Raw genomic sequence first — 13885 nt, forward strand, 5'->3', positions numbered from 1 at the left:
ACAAGATGTTTTCCAACTGTGAACTAGTCAGATAGATACAGGACCAGAAACACATTCTAAGATTAAAAAAACTATATATCGACCTAATCCTATTTTTATTTTAAGCATGTTCCTTTATCTTTACCAATGACTGTGAACTAATTTTAATAAGGTAAAAAGAGAAATCCTTCCCTTACTTGTACACCCAAATGATAGTGGGCTTCTGTGAAGCAGACCTCTTCAAATCAATTCATTCTTTTCAGTTCTTGAATGACTTTCCAACAGAATTTGCTAATGACAGAGGCTGTGAAAGGGGTGAGCTCTACATTTTGTATAGTGTAAGAGAATATCATTGCTCCTGGAAATGCCCCTGAAATCTGTCTGCACTAGATCCCAGGATGGCGACATGCTCTCTGGGCTAGCAGGACAATAACAACTGACACTAGCCAGTCCCTCTAATCTCTACCACATGACATTGCTGGTTGGTCTATAATAGTTTCAAGTGGACAGTTTCTTCCTGAGATAGCTACTACAAAATTATTTGGAATTAACATCACAGTTAATTACAGGAAAAGTCAACAGAGTGATCGAGAATGGGGAAGAGAGCCTGGTAGGCCTCTGTTCATTGCATTATTTGTGCAGAATAAGGGAAAAGGTGAAGCGGTCCTCCTTCTTCCATGTAACATATGTTCGCTTCCTAGTAATACATCTCACTGCCAGGGAGAAATGGATCCCTGGCTGAAATACCCGGTCCCCTTCTGGCAGTGCCCGGGGCCCCACCTGCTGGCTGAGTGAGTCGGGAGCCCAGGCCTGGGTATCACGCCCAGGAAGGCTGAGTAGGAGCCCTGGCGCCAAGCTCGTGCTCACCTCGTATTCCTCCTTGAAGCCGTAGCCCTCAGCACACTTCATCTGCGTGATGTGTTGAAGCAGGTCTGCTACCCGGATGGCGGGGTGGAGCTGCCCTGTCTGATAGGGCACGTCAGTCGGCTCTCGCTTTTTGTAAGTGTGGGACTGCACCAAGCTGCTGGTGTCACTGGCCATCGTGTGGGTTTCGTCTAGGAAAAGAAAGCACGGAGAAAGTGAGGGAGAATCAGCAGACTACATCAGAGTCGCTGAGAATGCTAAGAAGCGGCTGCTGACATCCCCTCGACCTCTAGCTACGATAATCCCTACAATGGCTCAGCAAAAAAGAAAAGTTAAATGTTTAGAAATTTAAATGGGATTGGCAATATTGATAGGAATGAGGCAGAAATCTTATTTTTTCTTTTTTACAAAGCAGTCCAAACGATATATTGCTTTTACAAAGCTGGTTGATAAGAACCCTTTAGCCTTTGGGTGCTAAAGTTTATAGAAGTTTCAGTCTGAAACTTCATCAAGGCCTGGTGCAAAACCAGTCTTGTATTTCTTCCAAAGATTAGTTAACTAGTTTGTATGAGGAAGTAAATAAATTCTGTACAAATGTTCTGTGAGCAAAATAAAAGTGCACAAAATGGTTTGGCTTACAAAGCTAGCAATGAGAATATGGACTTGATGCATGGAATCCAAGAGAAGGGGAAAAAGAAAAGGGAATTGTTTTGATGAGTCACTTTGCATGCTCCGGGATCAGAAAGCTTGACAAAATACCGTGGACCAACACATCACACATGGAATGTTCTACAGAGATAACATGCAGGCCGACACATAGCAGAACCCGCTGGCTTTGTCGGGATCTACAGATGAGACACACACTCCCATCCCCTCCACACCTTTTCCATGGGGTGAATGGGGGAACTTACCATTTATTGGCACTTTTAAGAAGATACATATCAGGAGAAAAGAGGAGGAGAAAAAGGAAACAGGGCATAAGCAATAGTACTGTGTGAATAATTACAGGTATTTTTTTATGTTGTGCTTCAGTTGTACAGTTAAGTTTTCTATTCATAGGTGGTCAGAGGGCAAAGCCTCAATTCTCCCATCATGTTAGGATGGAAGTGTTTAATTTAAGCACTCAATAACAAAAAGGAGGTTAACATAGAATCATAATTGCTTTTCATCCCCCATGAACCAAGTAATGACTAAATAAGTCTTATTTGTACTCGACACATTTTCTCGTTTGAATTTCTTGAATAAGTCAACCAAATTGTACTACAAAATTAATGTCAAAACTTGGTCAAATAAGCCTGAAGAGGCTATATTTTAATGGAAGACTACTAGCAAATTAGATTAATTAACTACAGAAATTGTAGCTATTAAAAATGTCTTATGTAGGAAAGTGCTATTCATTAAGAGTTTCCACATTCTACAGGTTAACTCATTATGATACTGAATTCCTTTAGCTGTTTAATAATTGAGGATGTGTCTCATCAAAATATAATTCTAAAGTCACTTAAAATGAGACCTTTTAAGTCAAAATTAATTTCAGGTAAAAAAATTAAAACATGAGAAAGGATATGTTCAAATTTTTTTTTTTTTTTAAATTAGCGGATTATTTATCTACAGAGAATTCAGCTATGGGGTTTGTTTGTTTTTAAACTGAGAAGTTCAGCTCCAAAAGAAATTTAGTTCAAGGGCACTTGGTTAGCTTGGGCATGGTTTTGGAACTTCACTTCTATCTGCATCGCAAAGCACCTGGGGATGCATGGTATGAAAGGTGGTACACAAGTGTGTAGCTATGTCGCTGCTGCTGAAATGGCACCTGGATCACTACGAGGTGGCTAAACACACAAAGACAAAATAAAAAAGGGTGGCAAGTTGATTTTATGACTCTTTTTTTTTTTTCATTTGGATTTGCTTTGACATTTAGAAATTCCTATGTTCCCATTTAATTAGAACAGTCACAAATAAACTGGGAAATTTTCACATCAGATTTGCTTGCTGGCAACGGCCAAGCTCATAAAACGGGATACAGGATCCCTGCTGAAGTACTGAATCCATTGAGCTTTTAGCTACTCCAGCAGGAAGGTCTGTTCTTTATACTAAAATAAATGGAACATTAATTAGTTTCCCCCCTGTGCCTCTCTCGTTCCCTTAGTTCTGTACCTTTTGGGATGAACATAATTAAATGCCCTCCATTGTGGACTGACCTTCCAAACTTCCCCTAAATGAATCATTTGGGCCTTCTATGTGGATACACCAGCAACAGAGCAGTGCTTTGATCCAGAGCTAAGACGTTTTAGCCATATGGAAGCTGCAACCACTGTCGCCGTTGTATATATCATCTCCCACTGCCTGGTGACATCTTGGCCTCATCACTAGTGTGGACATGTCTTAAAGCATTTAAATACTACTAAGAACATTTAAGAAAAGAGTACTATTATCTAGTACTTAGATATTAAAGAGGGAATAGAAAGTTTCTTGTGCAATATCTGTTATGAAATTAGGTCACCTATACTAGTAAAATTCTTGATTGCACCCAAATTAGTGATTAATCTGTTCCCTCTGACTTCTTAAAAAGAATTATTGCTGATAAAACATATCATTTGCCATTAATTTCCTATATTTGTTAAGAATTATCCACGAATTTTTTTAAAATTAAAAATTATGCCTAGGAAGAAATCAGAAATAAAGTTTCTCATTAATAGTTCTGACAGTTTTCTAAGAGCAAAGAATGAATTCTACTTATATTCTTCAATCAACTACCTTGAATTTTAAACAAACCAGCTGAAAGATCTGGAATTGAAATGAATGCTGTGTTTTTGAGGCGGGGAAGGTTCCATCCATTGATCCATCCATCTAAAATTCTATCTATTTTTTGCAAGAAAATAATGTAAAGGCATACTAAAGCTCTACACATTAGGGCACCTTAGCCTGTGAGACTATAAAGTGGAGGAATTAGAGGATTTAATTGCGCCAAGCTCCTAGTCACAATGAGCATTTATTCTTGTCTTAATGTAGATATATTTTATACAGTTTATCTTCTTTCCACTTCCACGTGATAACCTCAATAACCCTTACTATACAATATATAGATTCACATTTGCACCAAGTAATGTGGAAGAAACAGTTCCCAAGAACTATCATTTGTTATGTTGGTACATATGTAAGCTAGACATGGTAACAGTTATTTGTCTATCTGGCTGACTTATTTTTCACAATGTACATCATTTTTGCTTCTTCAATTGTTTGTTCAAATTTTTCTCTCTCTGTAAAGTAGCCTAACCAACTTAAAAGATGTCATTAGTGTTCATAATAACAAAGCAGCGACTTTGAAAAACGATATTTGTTTAATAAGCTTATCTAAATCCTGCTGTGAAAGAAATCTGAACATTTTCTTCCCTCTGACAATAGGCGTCTCAGCCCTCCCCACTCACAGCTCCTCCAAGGTCAGACCATCTACTAGAAGAACTGCGGAATGAATGCCACAGCACACAAAGAAATTGCAAATTTTCGCCTATCAAAAGATTCTGCAAATGTCATCTGCATGTAGATTGCATTGTTCTGGTGCCTAAGATTAGCCTGTGCCCTTCACTCAGGAAAAGAATAAAAATGCAGCTTTTTCTCCTTATAGTTAGTAGTAAAAGGTGAGAGCTTTAGTGGGTTTTGTTTTTGTTAGCCACCAAAATGATGCAAATTCAAAAATTTTACTTTATGCCCATTCTTAAACTTCTGAGTTCACTTTTTCCTCAAGCAACAAATTTGCTTAAGCCCAGAAAACACCATAAGGAAAAAAAAATCACCCTCTTTGAAAAATCATAACAACTTAGAGAAAAGAGAAGCACAGGGGGAAAATTATGTTGCAAAGATATAAACCCTTGTAAAGAGAATTAGAAGGCAGAAGTCATACAGCTGAGGATGGAGCTCTAGTTATGATGAACAGTTATATATCCTGAAGTCATTTGTTAGTGGTAGAAAGAGAACACAGCCGTGATACACTCTGGTTATATATGCGTCTCAAATGCAACAGCAGCTCATGCTTGTTTGGTAATGCTATTTCATAGCCAGGTAATGACATTTCTCCTCACCCTTCTTGCACTGGACAAACAAGATTTTTTTTCTTTAACTCTCCGCTGGGAACATTTTATACTTTCAATGCATTCTGCCCCACATTTTATTTTTAACATTTTTTTTTTCATTTCTAGTGACATCTGATACATAATAAACCATGTGATTATAAAGTGCCATCTTGTCATTTCACTGTTGAGAACATCAGCTCCTTTGAAATTCTACTGTGTGACAGACACTTTGGAATGCTGGGGGTGCCCTCAGTGGCTCTGAGGAGGGGTAGGGGGCCAAAACTCTACTGTGATCATTTTCTGCATAACATTTGGCATAATTAGAAAAATGCTATTTTTGAAATTGAATTTTTTAGTGCTTAGCAATAAGTGAAAATAACAAGCTATTTTCACTTTTACGACTGTCACATTGGACAGAATTCAGCTTTTGGAAGTACACAGCTGAGTAATGACATACTGCGTTTTTCCCTGGGATCAGACCTGAGTTTAAATTCAGAACATAGAAAGGGAGAATACTGGAGCTGGGATTGTTCATTTGAACCCTTTGGTATCATTTTAAACATGCATGAGGCAAACCCTTTTCTGAGTGGAGACTGTTTGGAGAAAATCTTTTTATTATCTATGCCCCACCCCTACCCCAGGCCACCCACCACCCTGTGTCCTGCTTACGATCACTGCATCATATAAAATTAAAACTCCAGTCTCTTACAGAGTGGCCACTGACTTTCTAAATTACACCTGCAATAAACTATGATAAAGGGAAATGGTCTCACCTAAAATTGCAGTTGGCACAAATGGGTCTGTCATACATCATTAGCAGGTCAATGCAGAGAAAGTAAAAAGAGAAAGAACAGTAAATGATTGATGAAAGGCCCCCCATTATTCCCAAAGAAAGCCACAGAAAGCATCGGGTTATAAGATATCAAACATATTAAGCTCCTAAAGCATCATGGACAGCAAAGTGAGAACTGATTGAATCTGACTGTTGAGGGGTTATGAAAAGATGAAACAATGGAAAAATCTGTTACCTGGGTAATAGGAATTAGGCACCGATGTGCTCAGTGTATTTGTTTTCATTGTAAAGGATGATGGTGAAGACACAGCTGTAAATAAGAGAAAAGCTAGTCAGCAGTTGTAATGAGGCAATACCTGAAAATATGGCACTCTGGGATCACTCACAGGGATACCAGGCTGGTGTAGACTTGACTGAAGAAACATTAGAGGTTTACTGATGTCTGCGTGGTAAATATTACCATTACCTGCTGTCTCTGGGGAATATTTGTACTTTAGAGAACAAACACTCTTTTGTCACTTAAAATATTTTTCTTACCCCACAAACGAAAGGAAAAAAAAACAATAACCACAGCTGCCATTTTGAATTTATAAATTCACTAGACTTCTAACCTTTGCTTGTAAATTCTAGTATTATGCCAAACTGATTTTTCACAACCAGGAGTATGAGAATGTGTCTACACATGGTTTTAATACTTGCTAAATACTCTTTTTCCTTGTATTTTGGATATTTAGAGAACTTTCCACAATGCTATGACTGGGTCTAAGAAAAGCAAGGGTGATGTTTCATGTGTGCTATATTTAAAGCTGCATGCCTACATATTGTTCTATTTGTCTTTTCAATCCTTATAAAAATACTTATTTTTATTGGAAACATTCCTCTGAAACACTCAAGACTTAACTATTACACTTTCTATCCCTTCCTGTTATTAAGAAGAAAGTCAATCTCATCTAATTTATCTGATTCCATCAAAAGTAGGCATTTCCTATTTTTATTTTGTTAACTTGCTTTCATGTCTTAATTGATTAGTGCTTTAAAAACACTTTAATTTCATTAAATTGTAAGGATAAATGATTTGAATGTGCTTAAGTGTTCAAGCAGGTTAAATGTAAGTCTGAATCTTAACTCCTCTGATGTAGGCATATGATTTATGAGATGCTGAGTTCCTGACCCCATTATATCATTGTAATTATGGGAACAACTACCGAATTCCTATGGACATGCTATGTTATCTTTATTCTGATGACATATTATATATTTTAGCTCTCCTGGGGCAGTTCCTTTAGGACAGTGTTCTACTCGCGTTTATATTTTTAAAGTACAGAATTAGTAAATAACAGAACAGGAACCAGAACCCAGGCTGTCATTTATAAGATATTTTTTCTAAAATATGGAAGTATCACATTTCTAATGCATGTTTATGGTAAGCTGCCAGGAAAGAAAAAGAGCAATTGATAAAAATAAGAACAGAAATCCTAAGTACCTATAAGACATGCTAGGGTCAGCAAGAATAACGCCTATTACCTGTAGACGTTTTTATGTGGTTGGTGAAAATGTATAAAAGCAAATAAAAATAACTATGTTTATTTTTGCCTTTTTTAGAAAGAGATATTTTAAATACTTTTGCCTTTTATTATAAAAATTAAACCCATTCCCACTCTACATACCTATTTCCCCCCTTTTTATGGATAGCTCCCATTTGCTTTGGTGGACAGATTATCCCCTGCTCTCATAAATGTGCTCGTGCTTATTTTTAAATTCTCTAGTCTCATTTCTCATTGTCTTATTTCTAAATGCTACTCACTTTCTCCCGACCTTAAAAGATCTCAAATATTCCCAGACTTGTCATAGGTTTGGGGCTGGAAGCCTAGTGGTTTAATGTACACTTTTCCTCCATCAGTAACGGCTCTTATTTTAAAGGCATTAGGAGAGCATTATGATAAAGTTTACCATTGGGGTCACTCCTGATGGATAGAATTTGATGCGACCTACTCATTGCTCAAAGAGTGGGGGGAAAATGGAATGCTTGTTGCTGTGTTTCCTCTATTGGCTTTATTGATGGCAGATAAGCCATGGAAGCTGATGCCAGTTTCTGCAGTAGCCATCTCTGCATGAGCATTTTTGGACTTCCACAGATGCATTCACTTTTTAAAAAGTGACTCCCAAATTAAATTTCCTGTCCAGAGGCAAATATCCCCTGTTGTTCAAACTTCAAAAGCCTAGAAACTACCTATGTAGGTCTCTGCTCTTTGGGCAGGTAATTCCGAGTAAATTTATTCGTGAAGAATTTCACCATGAAATAGAAAATCTAGAATATTAATGGGTTATCTTGGAAAATAAGTGAGAATATATATCTGTGCGGTCCCTTTCATACTGACAGTCAAGAAATAATTGTAACTACAAAAATTCTAACCTTGTCTATGGTGGGAAGGAGTTCTCCTATGCCAGCCCAAAACAATTGCACAATAAGTTGCTTTATTTTGGAAGTTAAGTGCCAAATATACATATATATATATAATGAAAAATATAATATTTGCTACAAAAAAGCAGATAAAATTCTATGAGAAAATGGGATGTAGTTTGTGGTGTACTGAAGCACCACAGATTCTGTCGCTTATACTGAAAATGACAGGAGAGGTCAAAGAACAATGGCCACCGATGAGGAGTGCTGGGCTGCCCACTGGGGTCAAAGCTGGGTCTCTTGAACTCCCGTTCCACCGGGCTAGCTTTGCATGTAGAATAAATAAATATGGCACTTCTAAGTAGGAATAGGTGGACAACCATAGTCACCAGAAACAGAAAGGAATAGGCAACTGAACTCTACAAAGCCTTGCTGAATGTAAGATAAAGGCTAGGCATGGGAGCAGGCATGTGTGGTGATTGGAGAGGGGAGGAGTGGATGAGAGAGAGCTACAGAATCAGAATACGTCAAATGGGTGGTCAGACACAAGCACTCACTGTAGAGACTGGTATCAGCCCTCTCCCCCTAGAGATCAGATTCCTGAGCTTCTCAGTCAGGAGTTCTCCAGCTTTTATGCGTTTTTATTAAACACATAAAAGTAATGGTGATAGCTGCACTTTTATTCCATCCCCATGCCATCTAACATCCTGATTCACAGCCAGGGTGAGTGGCAGTCTGTGGCATAAATTTCATATGGTAAAGAGACCTCTGACCTTGAATCCAGCAGGGGCATGAACCACAGAGTCAGGCATATACCACAAGATTTACTTTTGGTCTCTGAGATCACCAGGGACACAACTGTTCTTTTTGTATTTCATAAAATCAATGTAATTGTTAGCTTCCTAAAATAATGCTTTGTACCTGGATCACAGGTGGTAGTATGAGACAGTATCAGCTGAGCTAGGTTTACCCACCTGGTGTGAAGTGTAAGACTTGTAAAGTGGAAATACAGTTTAACTTATTAATTGCCACTGATAGCCCTATAATAAAGGCAGAAACTGTCAGCTAAACAAATAAACAATTAACTTGTTACTGCCATTTAGTGAACTGTTTTATAACAGGTTTCTCTTGTGTGATTCCACACCTGGTTAGCTTACAAATAGGATCTAAACAAAAATGATGATGAGAAGCAGGTGCCTTCTTAGAGAGGAGAGAGGCTTTGTGTCACTGTTCTCTAAGTCTTTACAGACACGTAATTGTGGCTTACTGCGCTCTCTCCTCTGGCCCCATCACCTTTACAATACTGTTTCGCTCAGCAAACCATGGCACATGGAGAAGCTTCCAGGATCGTTTAAAGGTCCCAGAGAAACCAATAAGGCCTAACAATTCTCTAGGGAGTTTTTTTTTTTAATCTCCAGTACTACCTGGAATTCTGGAAAACCACTGAGATGTACTAGAAGCCAAGAAATGTGTGCACTTACATCTGCCATTCAGATTGTGTGTGTCCATGAATGAGAAGGCCTCGTCACAGTTTGTGCCTTGTTCCGCATAGCTCTTGTCCATCGAATTCACCATCACAGTCATCTCCTGTCGGGTGCTGCTCATTGTCTCCTTCCGCTTCTTGGCTAGTTTCCTTAGGACAAAGAGTTCATTATATAGATGTGCATATGAATAGAAAATGGGGCGTTGACATGTGTACTGACAACCAGGTGACACTTCTGTCGAATTAGTCGTATTCATCCATAACACTGATTTATTGTGCCTTCTAGATATCAGGTTCTCTGCCAGCTGCAGAGAGACAGAGATGAAAAACACCCACTGCTTATCTTCAAATAAATCCACAGTGATATTAGGAATGTACAGCCAGCCTAAAGCATTAGTTTCTGTTCTTCCAACTATAAGCTAAATTAAAATGGCCAATGACCGTTTCGATGCAGTACAACGGAATCATTACGTATTTACTGATATGCTTCTAGTAAATAACCTTTTACTAAATTATTTTCCATATTTCCATATCCAGTGTCAAAAAGTAGATCCCTCTAGTAAATATTTGCCAAACAAAATTCTAATTATCTAAGGATGAATCTAAGAGGCATATGGTAGAACTAAAGAACAAAGCTAGGCGAGGAGTAAAGAAAGTATAATTGGAGTGTGTGGCTAAGGGGAGCAGGCTGTCACACAGAGCCTACGCAGAAGAGAGGAGCTCAGGTCTCAGAAGTATCGAAGGGGAATATCCTGAATTCTCAGATGACACTGGACCAAATCTCAAATGAACCCAAATTAGTTCCCATCAAAGTTTGTCAACAGAGCAGAAAGCAAAAAAATTCAAGTTATTGGCTCCCTTGGAAAATTTAGCAGTGGAGTAAGCCTCCTTGTTCCTTCCCTCAGTGGAAGAGAGTGCAAAAGTCTGAGGAAGACAGAGATTTCCAGTTCTTTTGGAGGCAGTTTAACATTGACCTCTATATCCTTCTCATTGACCACCGAAAGTTCATAATCTAAAGTCACATATAAACTGGACAAGAGCTGTAAACCTAAGGGAAACTGACATACAAATAAACAGATAAGACACATTTTTATAGCTGTTATTACTGGAAGCTGTTTTATGCACCCAAGGTAGACAATAACAGAATTACAGACATTTAAAGAGAAGGTATAAAGTGAGAAGGCTTAAGAGGACCATGGCACCATAATATTATGTCCCAAAATATCTTAATTCTTCCTAAGCACCTAGCAACATTTACAAAAGAAAATTTACTATTTCTGGTAAATTATCTTGACTCTGATTGACCTAGGACACAGTAAAATTTGAAATAGGTCACATAATCAAAATTACCTCCATATTAGGTGATTACTAATGCAACGTAAGGCACTGACAACATTTGACCATCTGGATAATCTTTATTATCATTTCCAAATGCCACATAATCCAAATGCTTTCTTGCCTGTAGTTAATCTTCTAATATCATACTTTAAAGTCAGAAGTGCTTCATTAAAAGTTGCCCTTTTTATTGATAAAAGTTGTTGGAAAAATACACTTTTTAAACAGAAAAATAAAAATAATCTATAACTTCTACGACAATGTTAAAGTTGCAAAGTAAGCCAATGTGGCTCCTCTGGGCACTGGCATTCCTCCCTCATAAGTGTGCAGGCCATGACTGTCTTTCCAGAGCCCCCTTTTCTCTAGCCAACATGCTAGTGTGAGAGGCAGAGCCTGGGTTCGGATGTTCTCAACAGGTGTTCTGGATAGCGGCAGCACCAGGCTCAAGCTCCACAGCTGTGGTAACAATGACATACTTTCTCTCCCCTTCTGAATCTACTAGCTCATTGGAAAAGCATTCTTAGGCCAGGTCTCCCCAGGAACATGGAAGTAACAGACTGGGATAATTAATTCCATAATTCAGGCAATACATTTCCATTTTGCTGGAATTTCTTTGATTTGCCTCAAACTTACTTATACAGATAAATGCCTCAATATTTCTTTTTGTTCTGCTATGAAGAAAAGCAAAGTCAAGTTCATCAGACTTCCTCTTTGTCTTTCCTTGCTTATATTCCTCTAATCCTTACAGGTTAGAAAATGACAGTGAATGTGTTTCTGGTGTTGTTGGTGGGAGGTGGTGGTGGATAAGGGGATGTGTGCACCAATATAAGCTAAGCTTGAACTGGAAAAGCTCTTTCTCCTTTCTGAACCTCCATATGTTTGAACTAATTTCAGTGATGTTATGTTACATACTTCATTGGTGGTGATCTTCCTTAAGCACAAAAGAAGCTCCCCTAAGGACTCATGAGAGCCTGTTCAAATCAAACAGTGGTCCAGACAGAGACAAACAGCTTTAAGCTCATGTCCATTAAGCACATGTTCTATGTCCATGAATCTTCTTCAAAGTCCAGTTCACAATGTTCCCAGCAAGCCTTTCTGCATTAACCTTAACTTTCACCACAACTTTATTTGCATCAAATGTCACAAACACAAATATCTCACCAGGGCCAGATAGATTACATAAGTGAGTGAAGTAGGTGTAAGACGATAAGGAGTGGTGGAGACTGGAGAAATGGAAGGAGGAAACAGCGACTCTGCTCCAACAGACTGATGACCTATGGAGGTCCCAGACATTGTAAATTTCAGGAGAAACCAGAAATCCAGATATTACGTGAACTCTTTTGTGTCGTTAAAGAATTCAAATTTAAAAAACAAACTACAACGTGGCCCAAACAAAGCAGGTTTGTGGACACTTCTGCTCTCCATTAATAACAGCACTTAGAAAATTGTATTGTAATGGAAGAGAGTGGAAACTAATATATAATACACAACTACTATATGACAGTACTCTATAAATGTCATCTCATTTAATCCTAGTAAACTTGTAAGAGCTGTTCTTTCTTCCTGTTTTACGCATGAGGGAAATGAGTCTCAAGGAAGTTAGGCAACTTGTCCAAATGGTGGAGTGGGATTGCACCCCAGATCTCTCTAGAGATATTTCTAGAACAGTGTGCTATCTCTAGTAAAGTAATTCATTAATTTACATTTCCTTACAGTTACATTATATCACCAAATTGCTTTCAAGTATAAATACTCTATCACTCCATAACTAAATATTATGCTTCGAAAAAGTAGTATTAATTTACTAATACCTAGCCAATGCTTTACAGAAAGCAGGTGGCATCCAATATGCTTGTTAATTAAATTAATCATTGTCATACTAAAGCATTAATAAGGAGAATTTTTTTATAACCTACTTATCAAAAGTACCTTGCCTGGTTATGAAGATTTTGAGTTGTTGCTTGGGATCTTCATTTGTACATATACACACTAAATGCTGTAGTACATAATTACAGATAGTTGAGGAAGTTTAGATTTGGAATTGAGGGTTGAGAATAACTCAATAAATTCGAGTTTTCTCTTCCTCTTTTGCTCTATTTATCCTATGGGCTTGGGGTTTCAGATCTGTTTTTTTAAGTGTAAACTTTGAAAACTGTCAGAAAAACTTTGTGAACTTAATGAAATAAAGTGTTTTGTGCAGGGAAACTCATAAAGTGGAAGCAATTTTCTTTGCAATCTTATCTAAAGACACAAGTAAATTTATTTTCCATTTTGATTTTTAAGAAATGGCTTAACTATTTTGACCACAAATATCCAAACTTGTACTACATGAATCTCAAAGGCCCTTAGTAATAAAAAATAAATAAAAAAAAAATTCCTACCAAAACCAAAAAACGGATGAAGCTTGAAAGTCATCGCTCTGTCTTAACAACAAATAAAAAGCAGAACAAACTGAAAATCAACAACTCTTCTTAGATTTATCAGATAATTGAGGTCACAGGACAAACCTCTCCCCCCGCCTCCAATTACAGAAACAAACAGGTGGATACAGAGAATCACAACTCACCTGACCATAAATCCATGGGCAGAAATCTCTGAGAACCAGCAATGGGGTAGAAAAACCTAAATTGTAATTGATGTATTACTGGAGGTCAATGTGGACAAATGAGAGTTATAAACTCCAAGGGGTCCAGTCTTAGGAGGACCTCCAGGAGCCCTATGGCATCCTCACAGTAAAGACTGAAGAAAAAGAATCCCCTAGGGCCTCTGTCAGAAGGATTGGGAAAGTAACCATTTAAAAATACACCTAGAGCATCCTATGTTTCTTAAAAGAGCTTGCCCTCAAGAAAAACTTTTTACTAGAACCTCACTTGCTGGGGTTTTATCAGAGACTAATCTGGATGAAGGGAAATACCCAACTCCAGATCCCTTCAGCTATTCTGTTCCATCCAAGGGAGATGAAT

The 13885-nt window shown here is 37.9% G+C and overlaps 1 protein-coding gene across 1 annotated transcript in view; it reads right to left on the reverse strand.

Annotated features, from left to right (window-relative positions):
- PTPRM (protein tyrosine phosphatase, receptor type M) overlaps positions 1-13885 on the reverse strand; it is a 737127-nt gene that overhangs the window by 146200 nt on the left and 577042 nt on the right. The window contains exons 15-17 of the mRNA XM_011366167.2: positions 9586-9737; positions 5939-6013; positions 847-1034 (exon numbers count right to left, since the gene is read on the reverse strand). Of these exons, the coding sequence (XP_011364469.1) occupies positions 847-1034; positions 5939-6013; positions 9586-9737 (415 nt within the window). The remainder of the gene's footprint in view (positions 1-846; positions 1035-5938; positions 6014-9585; positions 9738-13885) is intronic.

Source organism: Pteropus vampyrus, unplaced genomic scaffold (genome assembly GCF_000151845.1).
Source record: "Pteropus vampyrus isolate Shadow unplaced genomic scaffold, Pvam_2.0 Scaffold122, whole genome shotgun sequence".
Classification (NCBI taxonomy): domain Eukaryota; kingdom Metazoa; phylum Chordata; class Mammalia; order Chiroptera; family Pteropodidae; genus Pteropus; species Pteropus vampyrus.